Source organism: Megalopta genalis, chromosome 13, assembly GCF_051020955.1.
Source record: "Megalopta genalis isolate 19385.01 chromosome 13, iyMegGena1_principal, whole genome shotgun sequence".
Taxonomy (NCBI): domain Eukaryota; kingdom Metazoa; phylum Arthropoda; class Insecta; order Hymenoptera; family Halictidae; genus Megalopta; species Megalopta genalis.
This window is the reverse complement of record NC_135025.1, coordinates 11,886,739-11,907,941: the sequence shown is the minus strand read 5'-3', so window position 1 is coordinate 11,907,941 and position 21,203 is coordinate 11,886,739. Positions and strand designations below refer to the sequence as shown.

The window sequence follows — 21,203 nt, the reverse complement described above, 5'->3', positions numbered from 1 at the left end:
AACGTTTGATCCATCGTGTGATAAGTAATTGTCGTGAAATGTGTCTGGATAATAATACGTAAGCAAACGGCAGCGTAGTGGTAATATAATTTCATTGTTTCAGCATTGCTTGTTGTCGCATATATAGTTCATATGCGGTGCTACGTTCGTGCTGCGATTAAAACGTGTTTGATCCCCCGCATCAACGCGTACGGAAAAATGAATGTAATCATGGACGCAAATAAATTAATAATGTTAGTTTGTGCACGACGGTATTTATGGGGTTTAAAAACTAAAGAATACCATAACCGAGATTTAATTGAAATAAAATGGGAGAAGATTGGTCGAGAAATAAATAGCACTAGTAATTATATTAACAATAATATAGATATTTGAAGCATTATTATTATTCATATTATACAATATGCAGTTCAGTAGTTGTTAGAAATCCGAATTTAAGTAGTAAGTTCAAGAAATAACGTTCAAGAAATAATAAAATATCTACATAAACATTTTGAAGTGCTCATGAAACTTATCTGGATGCTTCTTAAGTTCTTCAAATAATGTGTAAAATTGCCCGTATATTGGTCATAATAGGAATATTTTATTCACTTGCTCGATTTTATCACTTAATAAATCATTTAAAAATAAAGCTTTTAAAACCGGATTCTCTAAACAGTAAAACTCATCGATTTAAAAATCGTCCACGTTGAATGCTACGAAAGACTAATGTCGGATCGAGGAAACCATCTTGTACGTGATGTACTGTATGGAATTCGTCAGGACGCTAGTTTGTACGAATACGCATCCATTGTAACCGCAACCTTATTCTATCGTCCTTTTATTGCATATGTAACATTTACAATATTAACCGGTTGGTTTTTATTAACCGGAGCCATTTTAACTCGAAATCCAAAATAGTTATTCTGACTTATAGTATTTTCATTTTATATAACCTAGTGCATTTTACACATACGAAATTATATTGTGTGACTCATGCGACAGTTACACTTTTAACAGTTTCTTAAATATAAACAAATTGGATAATATTTAAATTATCTTCAAACGTAATGTGACAGTTTTTAGTGGTATCTCACAGTCGCTGCTCGAGACTGCAAAGGATCACACTTATACCAATGTGTCTTTGTAAACTTTATTCACTCTTTATAAATTTTATTTACTCTTTGTAAACTTTGTTTACTCTTTTGTAAACTTTGCTCACTCTTTGTAAATTTTGTTTAGTCTATAAATTTTGTTTACCCTTCGTAAACTTTGTTTACTCTTTATAAACTTTGTTTACGTTTTGCCACATTTGCGCGAGTATTGTCAATCGATCAATATCTATTCTCTTAACAAATTGCGTCCAGCTGAAAATATTGTACACTTCGCAACGATTCGGATACATCGTTCCTGATGATATTTCTGGATAAGTACGCGATTTAATTGCTGATGGAAATTAAACTTGTCAGCTGTAGTCACTCGACTGTAAATCTTCCTGAACGATCAATATTTATTCTCTTAACAAATTACGACCAGGTGAAAACGTTGTATAATGTAGAAACGTTTGTATATGTCTTGTATTATGCGCTCACTTTTCCTGATAACATTTCTAGATCAGTAAACGAATTAATTGCTGATGGAAATTAAGCAAAAGCTGAACCGGCACTGTTTGTTGTCGTTAATGGACTATGAATCGTTCTGATCGATCAATATTTGTTCTCTCGACGAATTCAAACGGGTGAAAATTGTATTATGGACTGTGGAAACTTGTGTGTAGCTCGTGCTATTCGATTTCCCAAAGATATCTTTAGAGAAACAAGGAAATTGTTTTCGATAGAAGTGAAGGACAAACTAAATAGTGTTAATTATAGTCACTGTTGATGCGTATGTTTATGCTATGGATGTATACAGGGTGTCCCATAATTATGTTAGCATTCGGAAATGGTTCCTAAAGTCATTTGAAGTAACTTTCTGCTTAGCGAAAATGTAATCCGCGGTTTTGTTTACGAGTTATTAACGAAAAACAGTGACCAATGAGAGGCGAGATCAGTTGGCGCGAGACGGCCGAGTCAATCGTTGGCTGGGCCGCCTCGCGCTGGTCGAGCTCGCCTCTCATTGGTCACTGCTTTTTGGTTGATAACTCGTTAACGATGCCTCGGAGAAAAATTTTGTAGAGGAAAAAGTTGCTTCAAATGACCTCAAGGATCACCCCTTCCCGGGTGTTAATATAATTATGTATACTCAATCAATATTTCCTCTCGAAACGATTTTAATCAGTCGAGAACATATCTACAGTGGCCCACAAAAGTGTTCGTACACCTTTTAAAACGCAATAACTTTTGTGAAACTGGACTAAATGGACTAAACAAAGACTAAAATGTCTTTTTTAAATTTTACTATCATTTGTAATGACAGAAAAAATAAACGAATGTTACGTTACGGTACGTGAAAATGAAATATATTTGCGAAGCGTCGAATGTTTTGAAACGGCGGAGAGAAGTTTTAGTGACAGGCGAGAAAAATTGTTCGTTTTTCGCACAATTATCGTACACGCGTTTAGTAATTTCAATAGAAATGGCATACGTCAACGATACGCGTACGTACTGCACGTGCCGACGTAGGAGTGGGAAACGTGAGCGACGGAAGCAATTTGCGCGAATTTATTCTGAATCAAAAACACATATGCTATTAACATCAAAAGAAAATGTGTTTACGAAACGATTCTGCGAAAATATGCCCTGCGGCGGACGCGAATGTCGTTCGGAAAAAATCGAGTTTAGGGAAACGAAGTTCCCGGCAAAGTCAATTAAAATTAAACAAGAAGTGCGAGCAAAAATTGCATTCCTAATGGCATTTTAATGGGCGCGAGTCTCTAGGATAGTGCTTTTATTATTGTTTATTATATATATATATAATTATTTATTTATTTATTATTATTTATTATATGTTCATATAATAATTACGAGACTTGCAAATCTGTAAACAAATTGCAATCTTCTAAAAACTAGAATAACGAATAATATTTATTTTAATTGACGAGATATTTTTTTGTGACGAAAATGAAATAGACAGATGGTCAACTTTTGTTAATGTATCGTATTTGCAAGCGAGAAAAATGCATACAAATTTTTTCGGATCATTCGAATTTTGTCGAAATTATGTTACGATGAACGCTCAAAGATGAGTACAAAGATCATTAATATTTGCCGACGTCTGTTCTCATATTTTTAAAGCAGAAAAGTCATTTGTATTTCCTAATTTCTATTCTCAGATTTTTCGAATTTTACGAACGGTATGAAAGCATTAATATATTTGATGAGGCTCGAATAAAGAAGTCTATCTAAAAATTTCTCACTGAAGCTTCTTTACAATATCAGGAATTGTGAAGGAAAAAATTAGAGACCAGTCATTTTGACTAAACTGGTAGTTCTAGTGTTAAAATCTGTTTCCTAATATTCTATAATGTATAGAAATAATAAATATATGTATAATAATAAGTATATATTATAATAAGTATATATAATAATAATAATAATAATAATAATAATAATAATAATAATAATAATAATAATAATAATAATAATAATAAAAAGGTAAACGTTTTACATTGGATTTTACGAATGTGAATTTAGAACGCCGTATCTCGGCACGGAATTATCTAAAGCGAATAGTATTTTGAATATGGAAGCTTTAGAAGGTTGCCACTTTATAGCGCGTAAATTGATTACACTACATTAAGCTTTGGAAATTTCATTTTGCATACGAGAAAGCGAATACCGAGACCGCCGTGCGACGCGGCAATGGACGCGTTAATTATTGTAATAATTGGCAGGAGAGGAAAAGTGAAATCCCGGACCAGTGCAGCTTCCTCGTAAACATTCGCGTGGCCGCTCGTATTTTTTCTTCTTCTTCTCCCAGCCGGACTTATCGATCGACCGACAAAGATTTCATTCTCATCCCAGCATATTCACCCCATCCGCACCCCAACGCCACACTCTGTTTCACCCCTGATAAGCAATTTCCTTGGCGCGGCCGTAACGCGTACGTGCCACGCTTAGCGATATGTGTCAGTGTCAGAAGATCTCGTGCTGTGACCGACACCGTCGCGGAGAAGAATAGCCCGCAGGAAACCGCGACAGCTCTCCCAAGATCAATTCCTCGCCTCCTGTCAACCCCCGTCGGCTGCCGATCGACCTGACCGATATTTCCCATTTTCCAGCCGATAAGCCAGCGAAAAACCGGAGCCGTTTCCGGCCAACGGGCAATTTAACACGCGCCGGTCACCGGTCACCGTTGCTCTTTCTACCATTTCCATTTACCATTTCTCTGCGCGTTCAATTCTTTCATTAACACCAAAACCTGCCAAGCAGTAATACTAACTGGCATGTACTGCTTCACAAAAGTGAGAAGACCGAATTTATTTAGAATTTGTGAAGTTTTTATTATCAAACTTGCTCCGATAATATAACTTATTCAAGCGTTTTCCACGAAAGAGTCTCGGAACTTTGCAGAATTGCAAAATAAGAAAGCGGTCACTTTGACCGCGGTAGGTTCAGTGTTAAATTGTAGACGTTCGATACTAGCCTGCTGGTCGAACGACCGATTTCTAAATGTTTATTGTATCGTTAGTCGTTGATATCGTGAAGAGACTTTACGTTGGAGATAAATCATAGAGAAGAGCAATTTAAATAATAAAGAAGACACGCGGAATGTGCTTGCAGCTCATTTTAATTTTATTTATATATATATGGCTTCCTATTACAGTAATGTCTCCCTAATTGACGCTCAGATTGTGCACAAAAATGGACAATTTGGGAAGAGGAGATACGATTATTTGAGTCTTGCAGCTTATTTTTATAGTTGTTGACAATCGATAATCATAAAAAACGAGCCACAAGGCTCGAACAATCGTATCTCCTCTTCCAAAATTGTCTATTTTTGTGGAGAATCGGAGCGTCAATTACAGAGACATGACTGTACTTACAGAAATACTAGTAACAGTATGTTACTTTATACTAATTTTTTTTCTCACCGAAGACTGGCCTACTTACTTTCTTTTTACTTTACTTATGAAGCGTTTTTCGATTGGAAATTATCTCTCTCTCTCTCTATATATATATATAAATATATATATATATATATATATATATATATATATATAATATATATATGAGAGAGAGAATTTATATTATATATAAATTCTCTCTCTCTCTATATATATATATATATATATATATATATATATATATATATATAGAGAGAGAGAGAGAGAGAGAGAGAGAGAGAGAGAGAGACAATTTCCAATCGAAGCCTCTTTACAACCGCTAAAAACGCTTCATAAGCGTTTGTCTACAACAACTATATTTTTTTAGCGGTTGTAAAGAGGCTTCGATTGGAAATTGTCTCTCTCTCTTATATATATATCTTTGTTCATGTACATTGAAAATTACGCAACATGAAAAGTTCAGTCACGTTATTTTTTGTGATGCAGACATTTCAACTGGTTTTAGCGCATCTTGGATACGAACAATACGAACAGCATACTTTATTAAGAACGAAACACAGCGAGGATATTGTAAATGGAATTACTTTTAGAAATGGGTCTGTTTAATGGAGAAATAAACTGCGAGGATGTATACGGTCCGTGAAGGTTGCACGGCCAATAAAATCAGGATGAAGTGCACTCTACCTATACTCTTCCTGTATCCTCTAAAACAGGGTTGCATTTATTGAAAAGCAGAGTGGAATGCGGAGACCGTGATAAAAAATTGTGCAACCTATGAAAGCGGATTTCAGTCTAAAAGGAGATTAACTAATCGAAAAGAAAAACGAGTATCATCGACGTAGAATTTAGAAACGTAATATTATCAAGCCCATGAGCAAAAAAGAATCATGACAAAATGTCAGCAGAATTGTCCAGAAGTAATTAGCAATAACCAAAAACCTAGACATTTCCTGGAAAGGAAACAAAAATTTCTGAAAAGAGAAATTTTTACCAAGTTTCTCGAGAAGCTGTTACGGGCAGCTAAGAGCCTGGGACCTAGAATGCTTCCGCAATTCAAAAAAGATCCAAAAGATCGCAGAAAATTTTTGAAAAGTGTAATTGATTTACCGAAAGGGGAGACGAAATGATAAGGCGTAGGGACAACAAGAGGAGGGAGAAGTCTGTGAACACAGAATTAATCGAAGAAAGGTCAGCAGAGCCGTTAAGGGTTGAATACAAAACAGCCTGGGACCTAAACGTGTCGCACAGCAGCTTCCGCAAAAACAATATGTAATATGTAATACGTAATTTTGGATTTAACTAGATCGTCGACCCGGAGGCTGCTCGACGAACTCCCGAATCACGGTAAAGTTCAAATCTGTTCCCGAATCAGGATCGATCGTGCAACTCTGGTTTGCATAAGCTTCCCGCTTGATCACCATTAGCAACTTGTTCGATCCGACTAATTAATAAATCACGTTCGATACTCGTACATGTAATTGACTCCTGTTTAACCCTTTCGCTGCGAACAGCGCCTTTTGGCGCTCGGCTATAGACACTTTCTCTCAGCGAACAGCGCCTTCTAGCGCTCGATTATTATATTTTGTTATAATATATTATATTAATTGTCTATATTATTTAAGATTATTAAAAATTACTAAAATTGTTATTATCATTATTATTACTATTATTGTTTGGCTGCCGTGTCGGCCAGTGTCGCCTCAAAGAAAAGACCAGCAAATCGCGCCGGCTGCTGAGAGAGTAATTCATTTTTAGGCGTTCCGCAGCGAAAGGGTTAATAAGAATCGAAATCCCGGTTGGCGGGATTACGGAATCTCAAATATTCCGTGCTTTCTATTTGCTAATTTCACCGGTCCCTTCGCTACCGTTTTGTTCCCAAGCCGTTCAATTCTTAATCAATAATTGACGAGGAAAGTGCTTGGTTAACGCGGTCGGAAAACCGAGTTACCTTCGCACTAACAGCATAGACGCTCTCGCTATATATGACGCAGTTCTGCGTCATTTTATATTTACGAACTGCCATGAATTGTACAGTTAGCGGGACTCCGTTCGAATTTATGGTCGCCGCGGCTGTCTAGAAACGAATCGATGCGGCGGCCACATGCATCTGTTGCCGTATAAGATCGTTGTCAAATGTTTCATCTCTGTACCGAACAAATGAAACTGTCTCTTGACAAATTTCATAGGACTTCGAACATTCTTTCTCGCAATTGTGCTCGGACAACGAACGGTTACGAAGACGATGCTCTATGTTTATATTATAGCGAAGTAAACAATCTGATATAAATTTCTTGTTTGTCACGAACGAGAATAAGAGAAACGTGTCACATATAAGCATAGAAGCGCGAAAACGCTTTGTTAAAAAATTATAAGAAAAACACGAAATAACAACGGACTGATTGGAAATATATTTATCTGCCGTTTATATATTATTATATATTATATTTATATTTACTATTATATATTATTATATTATATTATTATATATATATATTATTATTATTATATTATTATATTATATATTAATATATATTATTATATTTATTTTTATTTTATTATATATTATTATATATATATATATTATATATTTAGTATGAGCCGTTTATATTTTGAAAGTGGCATAAGTCACTTTACCGTAATGAAAAGTGATGATTTTTTTTTAATGTTTATACGAAATTATTTATACCGAGAAAAATATCAGTATCCTGAGATAACAAATACAAGTAAATCTTCTCGAAAGTTAGCATCCATATTTTTAAACGTGTTAAAACGCAAACCCTTAAATATATCGACTTCAAAACAAAGTGACTTATGCCACTTTCAAAATAAACGGCTCATATGTTAGTTCCATTTCGAAGTGTCGCTCGGTTTGAAAAATACAGCATCGACGTAAATGAAAAAATGAACGAATTGGTGAACACAGCTTGTTTAAGTAAATACAGATAAGGAAAATAACGCATTTCTACGAAAATCCATCGGTTGTTGTACGTATTTCTCTTATAATTGTTACAATTTATTTAAAAACATAAATTCTCATAATTTATGTTTCTCTTATTTTCGCTGGTAGGATGTGCTGCTACCGTTTGTCCGAAAAAAACTGGGACACGATGTATGCATAGTGCAGGTCATCGCTATTTATATAGAAAGACGATGTACAGAAATTCTTGTTTCAGCAGGATGCTTATTCTGTATACAAATCAGTCCAGTGCTGCGTCCATAAAGGCCATCATTTTCCATTGTGAACTGTTTTGCATAAAATCCATGGGTACGTACCCATACGCAGCCTGTATAATCTTATTCCACTACAGTGGTCAATCCCGACCGTGAACAATCCGGTATACATAAAAAGAACTTTAAAAATGATCTACCTTGAAAATCTAACTCGACCCTAAAGGATGACCAGTTAGATCAATTTCTGACGAATGCAAGCTGTTAACCCTTAGAGCTCTATGGACGCATACATGCGTTTGGCGAAAGTCATCCGTGTAGCCTAAGGCCGCATTTATGTGCTTTCTCTAAGTCATCGGCCTGGACTAAGAGCGCATATATGCGTTCGTCGATTTTTTCAATCAATATGCAGTTATTTTCGTGTAAAATTAATACAGGGACACTCGTATCGGTCTATGTACTGATAATTGTTTTGAAATTTTTCGCACACAATTAAATCATTAATTCCTGTGTGTGTTGTAAATATCAAATTAAGTTTTTTAGTTGATCGTAAAATTTAATGTTTTAAATTGCTAATGTTTATAATACATAATTTTAATGCTCAAAAATAACAGTCTTTAATTATTTAACCTTCTGCAAAGGAATCGCTATAATTTATTACTGTTCGCGCCTTGAATAGTCACTTCAGTGTGGCAAAAAAGTATTCCGTCCCCAGCGATGGTCAGCGATAGCCGCGCTCCGTCCCTACGAACCGTTTCGGTCAGGAGTATTCGGAGCTCAAAAGGTTAAAAAGCTCGTATAACAGCGTACCGTTTATCTGGCCGCGCGATCACGGCCAATGAAAGATCGTACTACTCGCGTCAAATTTACCGGCAACGGAGGAGTAAACGAACTTCCGGGCTGCGCGAGGCCGGAGCGTCACGGGCCAGACGTAGAATAATAGCAGTCGTCGACTTACCGGTCCCAGATTGACGAACCCGTTCCTGGCGGCCACGCGATCAGCGACGTGTCGCTCCGCGGGCTGGCGCATCTTCACGAGAAACGTGTTGGTGAATACCTCGGCACTGGTGCCGGCGGCGAGGAACGCGATCACCGCGAGTAGCATCGTGACGGGCCGGCGACGTGCGCTGATGTATCTCGCATTCGCGTGCACGGCACTGGTTGCAGGTACTTGCCACGGGCGATACTTCGTGTCCCGGCCGTCCGCAATGATGGTATCGAAAGGTTTCTGCTCGATGGCGACGCTGCTGCTGGTACTGGCGACGATGTTCGTCTGACTGGTGACAGTAGTAGAGTCGACGGAGTACGAGGCTACCGAGTCGCGCGCACCGATCCAAACGACACGTGCTCTCCCCATACTTGCCACTGGCCGACTGCCTTTCGTCTCGTCTCTCGATCGGACCTCTCCGCCAATCAACGATCTAGCTGCGCACCCCTACTGTTCCGCCAATCGACGAGCATGCGCGGCGAACCCTGCCGCGAGCTTGCGCGATCGTTAGTCGCGCGGAAACCGATCGAAGCGTCGCGTGCGTGTCACACCGGACGGATACGCGGCAGCTACCGACCAGCAACAATGCAGCACAGACAAAGAAGCTTCGCTCACGGTTAGTGAGCGCCTTGTGTTATACTTGTCCGATTGTTCTGCAGGCGACTACCTGTTCAGCGCGTTTGAATTCTGCCCCATGCTCGCGGCGCCCGCCATGCGCGCGCGGATGCGCGATTCCTTGGTGCGGAGACTCGCACTCTATTCGGTTGTCGAGGCCCAAAGTGAGATTGATTGTATGCTCGTTAGCATGCTCGAATGTTACCGCGATGGTTGTCTTACCGATTTTTAGACGTAAGTACGTTTGCGGCGCGGCGCCTCGTTACGCTGTACCGAGGCTTGACGTCATATGGTGTATCGATTGAAAAGTATAGTCGTAATGGCGGTAAACATGCGCGGTGAGTTGTCCGGCGGCATATAGAGTTCGCGCAACGTGGCATGATCGTTTGTTCGGCTACGTTTGTTTGAATCCCTCGTGTCGGCGACATTTATCTTGTTAATTGTTGCGCTGCTCGGTCAGATGCTCGCGCCTGCGTAGAAGGAATCGTGCGCGGAAGTAGTAGGAACTATGACTAGGCGGGCACTGGTGCATACATATGTTTTCATTTGGACGTGGTGATGTATTGTTTGGGAGTCCGTTAACGTTCGCTAATTACACGATATTCGTTGATAGCGAATAGTAGTATATATATACTACTACTCGCTATCTCAACGAATATATATATATAATATAAATATAATATAATATAATATAATATATAAAATTATATATTATAATATATAAAATTATATATTATATATAGCCACAGTAGTATACGTCTGGTTGTGTCAGACAAGGGGCACGAAATGGTGATTCGATTAAAGTAAACATTGCCGACCAAATATATAGGAATTATATTTGATAAAATACTGTATATGTATAGTATTGTAACGTTCTACAGTGTCATGGCTAGTCGCTCATGTTCGTTACATCTGTTTCACGTGTAAAGGCACTGTCTAAACACACGTTACAAACAAATAAATATATTTCGGAACCAATATAATATACATCGATAATTACTCTTTTTTATACGGTACTTATAATTTATCGGTTGTCCCTGCAAAATAATACCAGTTCCTTCAACGATCATAGAATAGAAAATCATTTCTGTTTAAAAACTGTGGAACATGATTCTTAACTGTATTTATAACTTGGATCTTTATACTGTTAAAAAATATCTATTAACTAAAATCTTTATTTAAACAATAATACAGTTTACATCACAGAAGCACTGGTAAGTGGCACGTCGGTGGTTGTATGTAGAACAACGTTGCTTCGTAAAAAACTGGTCTTCCAGGTGGATCTTGCCGAAGACAATCACCTTTTTACAGGTCTCTTCACTGGAACTACTGATTGAGAACTAGATACTGAACTCCCCTGCAGTTTCCGTTTAGCTTCTAATTTCATCTTCGCCTCCAGACGTTTTCTTTCTATCTCTTGGGGGGTACACTGAGTGGGCTGAGCCGATTTGGCAGTCTCCTTTTGCGTGCTTAAATTACTAGTAGACATATATTTCACGGTACGGTCACTAGCTTGGCTTTCTTGCAATCCGTCGATTGTTACATTTTCCGTGCCGCTATTCGATGGAAAATCATTACTCGCATACAGTACTTGATCATACGTAATGGAAGAACGATTACTTACTAACGAATCGTCTGTATTCGACTGATATGGTTTCTCGGAAGACGTAATAACTTTATTGGCCTTATTATTTGTGCTAGAATTTTTAAGCCGTTGAAAGTACTGACCTGACAGACTTTTTGTTTTAAAGAACTTTCGATTCTCTAAGCCAACCTTTTCTGTTAACGTTTCCTTACAACTGTCATTTCCATAATCATCTGCCAAATCATTACCAAATGATAGCTTAGAAATTTCGTGATCGTTAGTCTTATTATGTATTGTGACAGTATTAGAAGGCTTCGCAGCGCAATTGCTCGGAGATCTTTTATTCCCTATAGTATTAGAATTACTTTGTCTAGAATAAGTTTTCTTCTGATGATCCTGAACACGATTGATATTCAAAACACCGAAATCGTATTCAGACGACTTGGAAAGTAATTTCTCATCCTCTATGCAAGTCGCTAAACAATCGTCAAACGAATCGTCCGGAAAATCTGACAAATCTTTTACTTTCCCATTCTGCATATCCAGCATGTTGTTATTTAAAATTCTTTTTTGTTCACTAGAATTTTTCGAACTAGAAATTGAACAATTCGAGCTCATTTTACTGGAATTGTTGGAGTATGTTTTGAAATGATTGCTTGTGTTAGTGGGTAACGAACTTTTAGAAGTCCCAGAATTTTTCAAATTGGAATTATGAGAAGTTGTTGCGTATTGTATCTCTTTTTCTGAGATACACAATTCTAGCTCTTGTTTTTCAGCCACAATAGACAACTCCATGCTTCCTTTACTTTTATTTATTCTCAACTTCTCTTCAATTTCCTGACTACACCTTACCATTGAATCCTCGATCGAATCATCAAACAAATCTTCATAATTTGTTTCCTTCTTATCAACGTCCTGAATTGTAATTTTAGGTTTGTCATTGTCTTCGCGAACTTCTATCACAAAATCTATATCATTGTCGTCATCAAAATCTATCATTTTAGGTTCAGTTTGGATCTCGCTGTTTCCTTGCATAGTTTTCATCTTCTCTGTCAGAGCTTTCAATTCAGCAGTCAGTTTCCCAATGTTTTCCATATTTTGCATTCTCATTTGCTTTCTTTTAAGCGGCTTTTGCAACAAAGGAGAATTAGAGTTTCTTTTCTTTTGCAACTGTTTGGTCCTCTTGGGAGTTTGCATTAGATTGGCTGCTGACATAGGTTTGTCATTGGAGCTCTTATTCGCAGAAACTTGCCAGTCCCACGCAATTTCGTTGCCACCGTCTTGAGTACATTGCTGGGAAATCGGACTATAATTATAATCAAGTTCAGGGGAGTCCTCTGCATCGTATATGTACTCCCTCTTATGAATTGGTGTACTATGTCCAGAAAGGCGCGACTCCGAGGTACGTTTAGGAGAACTAATTTCTCTATCGAGCTTCATGCTTTTCTTAACTGGAGCAAAAATATTCATTTTGTACATGCCCTGATTTGAATATAATGTACAAAACTTGTACGTAATAAAATGATGTTCCTTACCTTCTTCTGAATTGTCAGTGTTTTTATTTCCATATTGTCGGGCGATTTTTTTGGTCAATTTGTTGTATTTACTCATAATTGTCGCAAAATCAATTTGTAATATCAATGAATACACGGTTTAGCACTCGATGGCTAAACACAAACAAATTCATCACATATTTTGCGAACTTAAAATAACCACGGTGCCAGTGAAGCATCCAAAAGACTTGTGGCAACGGTATCCGTAACTTTTCTGTAACTTTCTCTTTAAGTTTGTATGTACACAGTAACTTGATCTAATACATATGTCCCACAGTAACAAAATCAAATGCAATCAAAAGTAAAAGCAAGTGTGCAATTTCACAACTTATCAATTTCGACATCGACAAACAAACTGCATAGATGGGACAGTATTGCCGATTATTTAGGTTAAAAGCGCGGCAAGACTTGAACGATGCTTTATTTCGATTTCGATTAAGTCAAAACATTGCACTCTACATATAAATGGATTATAGTAATTTAAACATTTGATAAAGCGTACTTATGGAGCTTTCATTTGAGCGTGCAACAATTTAAAGAATTTTCAAGGGGAAGCATTGAAATATTATTTCTACCGTAAGTGGCGATAGTGGCGCCGATTGTGACAAAATTTCGAAGCTTAGTTGAGAGGTCGGTAACGTACTTACGCAAACTTCTCGTCAAAATTATAGGTGTTATCGCATACGAGGTATAGGAGTAGAGATTTGTGCCATCTACCCAATGTATTATCATTATCACAGACGAGGTATGTATCCACGCCAGGAATAATATTATTGAATATTACAAAAGTCCACCAGCAACAAACTGGATTAATTAGATTAATAAAAAAGAAGACACCACAATTATTATATTTGTAAATATAAAGAGTTCTAGATATTTTATAAATTTGAATAAATTAACGTTTTGAATAAGAATGTAAGGATTTCTCTAATCCGAAAATATATCAACCAAACTTATTCACCGAAACAACCGAGAGGGAGCTCGATGACATCGCTGACAGAAGAAATTGTTATAACCATTAAATACCGCAAAGTAAGTAATTTACCGATAATTCTTGATCACGATAATCTAGACTCCATGGAGTCTAATTTATTTGACTTTCTTCTAATGTACACTAATATTTTCAGTGAAACTAAACGAACCAAAAATACAAGATATTGTTTGCAGCACGAGTACGTACGTTTCATATAGATTTTCACATCGAACTACAATAGAATCTCGATCAACTACAAAAACAACGCATATATCTCTACGAAGGAACACGAAAGAAAAACACATTCGACACTTTGGGCTAGTTTTATTAATTCAATTAACAACGTGTTTATAATACTCTTCATCTTTTCCTCTTATTTATAATTACATAATTGTAATGAACTGTTTATTGTTTTCTTTAGACCCGTCGTCTTTCAACATCTTAGCGTAACTCATTCAAAGTCGCGGACACACGCTTGCAGAAGCACAATAGGATCAATCACGGTCATCATCATCATCATCATCATTATCATCATCGTTATCTTTATCATCATCATCGCCATCCTCATCATCATAAACTTCATCACCATTGTCATGAACCTTATTACCATTATCGTCGCCCTCATCGTATCATCATCATTCTCATCATCACCAAACCCAATTGGAATCGTTAATCGTAACAGTCGTCGTCAGATAATCACTCAGCGCACCTAGTACTTAGTTTTTACTGGATATGGCAGCTACAACTTATAAGAAATATTACAAAATCACCGAAGATTCGTTCGTTCATCTTTGCGTTTACGAATGGTATCGTCACACTCACACTAAACACGATTCATACCGGGCACGGTCTCTCCACGGGTATATTGTTTCTTTATCATTTTTTGTTTGTTTGTTTGTTTGTTTATTTCTTTGTTTCTACGCGACGATTCTTGTCAGTTAACGATTTCAGACTTGTCTTCGTGCGAGTTGGGCCTGTTCGGAACGTTGTCGACAAGAGTTAAATCGCGTGCGGTTGCTTCCGACGCGTAAATCGCTGGCGGAACGACGCGCGCGTTTCCTAAATACATACAATATTTGTGTCACCTCCTTACGCTTTCCGTAGCATCATCATCATCATCATTATCACTATCATAATCATCATCATCATCATCATCCTCATCATCATCATCATCATCATCATCATCTCTCCGTAACGTCGACGTACCTACGTATTTAAATCGCGTTTCTCTCGCTTCAAAACGAAGGATCAATGGGCGCGCGCGCGCTCTCTTTCTCTCTCTCTCTTTCTTTCTATCTTCCTCTCTCTCTCTCTCTCTCTCTCTCTCTCTCTCTCTCTCTCTCTGGATCAATCTCTGGATCACTAATAAATAATCGCACGCGCGCGTTCGATTAGGAAGAACAGAGTAAAACATATATCGTCGCGCGAGCGCGCGCGCCCACGCGAACAAAGTGTATGCGTGTATATTTATCGTGTGTGCGTATATTTCGAGATCTTTACAAGTAGTTGAGCTGTAAAATCGAACAAGTTCTGAACAAAGCCGCGCGAGTGCCGATGTCGCGGAGCGTTTTTTCGTAATTTTTTTTCTTTCTTTTGTTTGGGATTCGCGACTGCAAGAGATTCACACCATACCCCGTCCGTACACGCATTCACTCCTTCGTTCTATGGGCTGCATATGCAAATTTTTCTCTTCTAATTAGTCTTCTAGTAATTCAGTATTAATTAGTTACACAATTAATTTTTATTTAATCGCTTGTTTAATTAATTACCTAATCGTTAAATCTGTATATCTCATGGATCCGCGTTGTCTGTTTTATCATTTTATTCGCTTATGTTGTATTTGTAGAATAGTATCTCGTGTGAGTCCTGTAGTGTAGTTTTTATGTCTTTTAATATGGGACACGTACGAGTATCTACGCGCGCGTATGTATGTGTGTGTACATATTTCTCTCTCTCTTTCTCCCTCTTTGCCTCCGTATATGTTGTATGTATGTATGTATGTATGTTTTTGTGTGTGTTTCTATGTGTTCGTGTGGGTTTGCATGTGCGCGCGTCTCTGTGTAAGTGTGCAAAGTGTGTTCCTCTAGAATTTTTGTTTCTCTTCATTTTCGCTCACTTTTTTTTCCATCCCCTTTTTTCGATTTAACGCGAGACGGTGTTTCGTATTATTTCATTATAGCTGGTATATTCTATCTATTTACTTGAGTTTACGTGTTATAAATATCGTATAGTAAATCGCGTTTTGTTACTTCGTCATTCAGTTATGCGCTTTGTACAAGGGTGCAATGCGAACCGAGTGATATTTGTCTTTTTTCTTCTTTTTTCTCCTTTTTCTCCTTTTTATTTATTTCGTTTACGGTCGACGGTGTGTACGTGTGTGTGACGTGTGCGGAACGTAATCTCGCCGCAAAACCAGTCCGATCGATAAAACCGCCTGCCGCCATCTCGAGGACGTCCGAAATTTTCGATGTTCCGATTCGCCGATTTTCTTCTGATTTGCTGCGAATTAACAGTTGAATTCGTCGGCAAATTTTGTTTCGTTTACTGCTGCATTAGGCTCGATAATTGTCAGCACGTTTCGTCAGCAAAATCAACAACAGAGCAAATCTTGATCATGAACTAGGAAGAATCGATGGCACAAAGGGATCAAGGTTTACATCGAGGGAAAAAATTGGAGGCAAATGCCGACAAAAGCTTGACTGCGGATTTTAAGCATTTATAATAGAAACGCATAGGTAAAATCTCAAACAGCTGGAACGTTAATAGAATTTGGAATGTTTATTGATTATTTTCAACTCATTGAGATTGCTAGACAGGGAGAGAAACTTCTATATAATTTCTGTTTGTGCTGCAATTGCGCAGAACAGTTTACTCTTGCAGTCTATTGATTACTCTAAATGCTGGCTTACAATACTTCCGCTGGTCTGCAAATTTGTCTTCGTAGGAGCAAGCTTTATTTTCGTGACTTAAATGATAATTTGTGGATGCAAATCCCAATTAATCTACTTCCCTCAGAATTTGTCGACAAAGTTTCCTAGATAAATGCATAAGAAAGCTTCGCGAGCTGCATGTTTGTTGTAACTTCTTTCAAACGAGTATGAAACGAAACTGCTTCGGTAATTCTCAGCTTATACACAAACAGTCAACAAAATACCATTTGTACTTCAAAACAGAACAACTTTGTCCAAATTCGTTCGATCCTCTTGAATTTCATTTAGATGTAAAGAAGGCTTTAATCGACCGGATAAAACAATTGTCGAGAAAATTGCATTCGGTAAGAATTGCAAGACAAATACTAAAAATCGCGGTTTGAAAATTTTCTCTCCGTGCCATCAAGTTACAGAAAGAAATCTTTGCTATTTCCTCCGCGATTCCAACCGGAGACAACTTCCCCAAAAAAATGTCTCAATGGATCAGCTTCCATAAAGATTAGTAGTTTAGAAAGAACTGAAAGAGAAGTTGCTCCATTTCAGAAAATGTACAAACTTTCTCGGCTGAAGTATCGCAATGAATATGGCTGCGCCGAGGTGCACGTTTAACTGCTTTGTACAACCGGTTCGAAGGGATTGAGGAAGGCGTGGCAGATCGTGTAGACTTTGAAACCGGAAGGAACCGGGTTCGGACGTCCCCGATCTGGCGGTGAATCGAGTCGAACGGAAGGAAAGTTCATGAAAACGACGGAAGAAACGGAAGCGAACCGAAATCGTTCGAAGAGGAGAGTGGTGGAACCGAATGAGAACTGGAACGTAATGTAAACGATACGGTGAAAGAAGAGTAGCGCTCGCGCATATACTCGAAAAGAGGGTCGCCGCGACGACGAGCCTCCTCGTAGACGTTTCGAAGTACTAGACGAAATCGGCGAAGTTCTCCTACTGCTTAAAATTACAAGTAAACGACTAGTTTTGTCGATAGTCCAATGTACCTTCAACTTGAACGGATTGACTATTTAACGGTGGGTTAGACTATCGACCAGTAGCGCTGCCCTAGTTTTCTTCATTTCGTGTAAATAGTTTACAAGAGAGTACGATAGGAGGCAATAATAGGTTTCTTTACGGATAGTCGATTGACAGATTTCGGAATAACGGTACAAGTGTTGTTCACTCGGTCAACATTCACGAACAGCTCTCGAACGACCGTTCCTTCTTCTCAACCAACACGATCCCCCTCCCACCCCCCAGCCCCATACCCATACCCATCCCTAATAATTAATTTCTGTTCTCGTTATCGAATCGTATCCCTTGAATCTGCATCCGATGGAGCAATCGCGGGTGCTTCGCGGATGGTGCTCGTTCGACACTCTTTGGTAATACTTGCACGGTTCCCATCGTAGCTTCGTAATCCGTACTGGCTGACGAAAACAGCGATAAATTCGTGGTTGTGTTGTGCGCGCGATCATGTTCGACGGCACCGGGAATGTCTCGAGAAGAAATGCAGCGAACGAAAGAACGGAAGGGAGAGACAGACACAGAGAGAAAAACGTGGAAAAGTAAATGCGAGACACGATTCGGCCGTGAAGAGAGAAAGAGAGAAAACTCTGTGGGTCGCGGCGAAGTCGCCGCCGGGGGACGTTGAACGATGGTAGTTCGTCGGTGGATCATTTTCTCACGCGTCACCGCTGACCACCCGATCCCCTCGATGCTCTTCCAAGGAAATGGTTCACGTCGGATCCGAGGAACGCTGATTATCTTACACAAATATCGAGAGATATTGGAGACGTTATGTTCTCTTGGTTTTTGATTGTCGTGTTCGGCGCCCCGAGGCCACGACACCTCAGCTTTGTCTCTTTGCTTTCTCTTCACCCCGAACATTATATAGAATAGAGTAATGAATAAACGTTGGCTCAGCAGCGACAGCGAACAGCAGCAGTAGCGGCATCAGCGGCAATGGAAAAAATTCTTCGTGAACACACGGCCAAAAGTAGACGCGCCCTCGCGGTATCATCGTTATCATGCTTACACAGAGATCGGTCGCAGGATCGACGCGGTGTGAAATGTATCATTCGTTTGTTCGTTCGATTGGTCCGACGTGTATGTACGTGCCTGTCTGTCCCGAATTGACCACGGTTCCGATGTTCAGCGAGCACCGCGAATAACTGCGGTCACGAGCAGGGAACAAAACCGTGCTGCTCCCCGCGAAACGATCGCGATTGGACCGGCCGTTCGGTGGATCGTGATCCGACGATCATAGCTTCACGTTCGACGAGCCGTTGCAGTCTGCGATGTTGATTTGACGGACTGGCGTGGTTCGCTGTCAGTAGACCCAGGACACAGGCACCCACTGCGGTGTCGTATGGACCCGTTCGATCGCGGCCTCCAGCTGCGCGATCGTCTCCTCGATGTCGTTGTTCACGATGGTCAGGTCGAAGAAGTGCCCGTACACCTGCTTCAGCGAGTCCGATTCCTTCGCCAATCTCTCCAGGCTTCCGTCGCACTGCAACAAACATAAACGGACACGTATAGTAGTCGCTACCATCGACAAGGATCGCTCAAACATTATGTCCTGGTACGCTGAAATTCCTTCGACTCTAGCAGAACAGAGATCTGGGTACATGAAATACCTTTTGCAAGAATTATTCGACTAATAAGCTTCTTTTTGGCACGCTAATATATCTCAGACATCAGTACAACGGTGATATAGTCATATGTGATACCTTCTGCAAGGATTACTTAACTGTTATACCTGTTTCTGTAGACTAAAATCTTTCAAACTATACCAGAATAGAAATACAGGTACGTATGATCCCCTTTTTACAAGAATTGCTCAACTATTATAGCTGTTTTGGTACGCTAAAATCTCTCAGACTCCATCAGAACAGAAATACAGGTACATATGATCCTTTTTACAAGAATGACTCAACTATTATAGCTGTTTTGGTACACTAAAATCTCTCAGACTCCATCAGAACAGAAATACGGGTACATATGATCCCTTTTACAAGAATGACTCAACTATTATAGCTGTTTTGGTACACTAAAATCTCTCAGACTCCATCAGAACAGAAATACAGGTGCATGTGGTACTTGCTATAAGAATTACTCAACCATTGGTCCTGCTTTGGTACGCTAAAATCTTTCAAACTTTAGTAGAACAAATATAAAGGTACATGTGGTACTTGCTACACAAATCACTGAAAAATTATTCAACTATTATACTATATATACTATATATTATGCTTAGGTATACTAGAATCGGCCAGACTTCAACAGAATAGAGATACAGGTACATATGGTACCTTTTATTATTATATTATAAGATTATTATTAGAATTATTTAACTATTATGCCTGTCTTAGTACGCTAAAATCTGTCAAGACTTCAACAGAACAGAAATACAAATACATGTGATATCCATCTTATCATGATATCCTAAAATCTCTCAGACTTCAGTAGAATAAAGATGCGGGTACCTTCTACAAAAATTATTCAACTATTATACCTGTCTCTGTAAAAACTTCATCAGGACAGAAATACAAGTATATACGGTATCTTCTACTAGAATAATTCAACTAATAAGAACGCCTTGGTACGTTAGCGTCCCTCAAACGTCAGCAGAATTTTCTGTTAACTAACTTTTCCACTGCATCGCAGAATAATTTGAAACATCGAACATTTTTAATTTCCTTTGGGAAATCAAAGTTTTTAAGCATTAATTACGTACCTTAAAGTAGTTTATGAAATTTGTACAGAATTTTTAGGACGTCAAACATCATAAATTTTCTAAAGAGAACAGAAGTTAGGAGGGTTAAAAGAATGGGATTTAGAGAAATAGTCCTTTCATTGAGTTCTTAGCAAATTCTCGTGTCTTTAGATATCCTTTTTTTTGTAATTTCGACACCCATTAAAGAAGAACGAAGTTTCGGACGGTATTCCTAATAAATTCATGCATCCAACATTTCTTATGTAACCTCGGCAGCCATTAAAAAAGGATACGAAGTTTCCGAATTGCTTCGCAGTAAATTCCGTGTATCTTCAGCAACCATTAAAGGAAGACGAAGTTTCTGAATTTCTTTGTAATGAATTCATGTGTTTAACATCTTTTACGTAACTTCAGCAGCCATCAAAGAAGAATGAAGTTTCCGAATTGCTTTCTAGTAAACTCATGTACATATTTCGAAACATTTTTTTCGTAACTTCAGCAACCACTAAGGAATGACGAAGTTTCTTATATTACTTCCTAACAAATTCATGTATCTTGAAACATTTTTCCCGCAACTTTTACAAGTATTAAATACGGGTGAAGTTTAAGTATTTCGTTACAGTATATTCGTGACCACTAAAACATTGTTTTCTTAGTAAGAAATATATATTTTAACCCTTTGCACTCGAGTGGTGACTCTG

The 21,203-nt window shown here is 38.5% G+C and overlaps 3 protein-coding genes and 1 long non-coding RNA gene across 13 annotated transcripts in view; 1 reads left to right on the top strand and 3 right to left on the bottom strand.

The window, feature by feature from the left end:
* Positions 1-10,336, bottom strand: part of amon (prohormone processing protease amontillado) — a 133,956-nt gene extending 123,620 nt beyond the window's left edge. Inside the window, exon 1 of the mRNA XM_033478077.2 lies at positions 9,111-10,336. Coding sequence (XP_033333968.1) covers positions 9,111-9,509 — 399 coding nt within the window. The 5' untranslated portion in view covers positions 9,510-10,336. The remainder of the gene's footprint in view (positions 1-9,110) is intronic.
* A 366-nt stretch (positions 10,337-10,702) lies between these two features.
* On the bottom strand, positions 10,703-13,294 carry LOC117224879 (uncharacterized). 2 transcript variants are annotated; one of them, XM_033478079.2, is made up of 3 exons: positions 12,876-13,294; positions 11,380-12,791; positions 11,171-11,311 (listed from the first exon to the last, which is right to left on the bottom strand). In XM_033478079.2, exons 1-3 carry the CDS (start codon positions 12,949-12,951, stop codon positions 11,264-11,266), a joined length of 1,536 nt encoding a protein of 511 aa, XP_033333970.2. In that variant the 5' UTR covers positions 12,952-13,294; the 3' UTR covers positions 11,171-11,263. The 2 variants fall into 2 exon arrangements, with proteins under 2 accessions (XP_033333969.2, XP_033333970.2); XM_033478078.2 differs by having other exon boundaries at positions 10,703-12,791.
* A 167-nt stretch (positions 13,295-13,461) lies between these two features.
* LOC117224880 (uncharacterized) lies at positions 13,462-14,267 on the top strand. Its single transcript, XR_004491348.2, has 2 exons — positions 13,462-13,925; positions 14,021-14,267. It is a non-coding gene; the product is annotated as an uncharacterized LOC117224880 (long non-coding RNA).
* Positions 14,171-21,203, bottom strand: part of CASK (peripheral plasma membrane protein CASK) — a 599,783-nt gene continuing 592,750 nt past the window's right edge. For all 9 annotated transcript variants that reach the window (XM_076526056.1, XM_076526057.1, XM_076526055.1 and 6 more), the window contains one exon: positions 14,171-19,296. In XM_076526056.1, the coding sequence (XP_076382171.1) occupies positions 19,117-19,296 (180 nt within the window). In that variant the 3' untranslated portion in view covers positions 14,171-19,116. The remainder of the gene's footprint in view (positions 19,297-21,203) is intronic.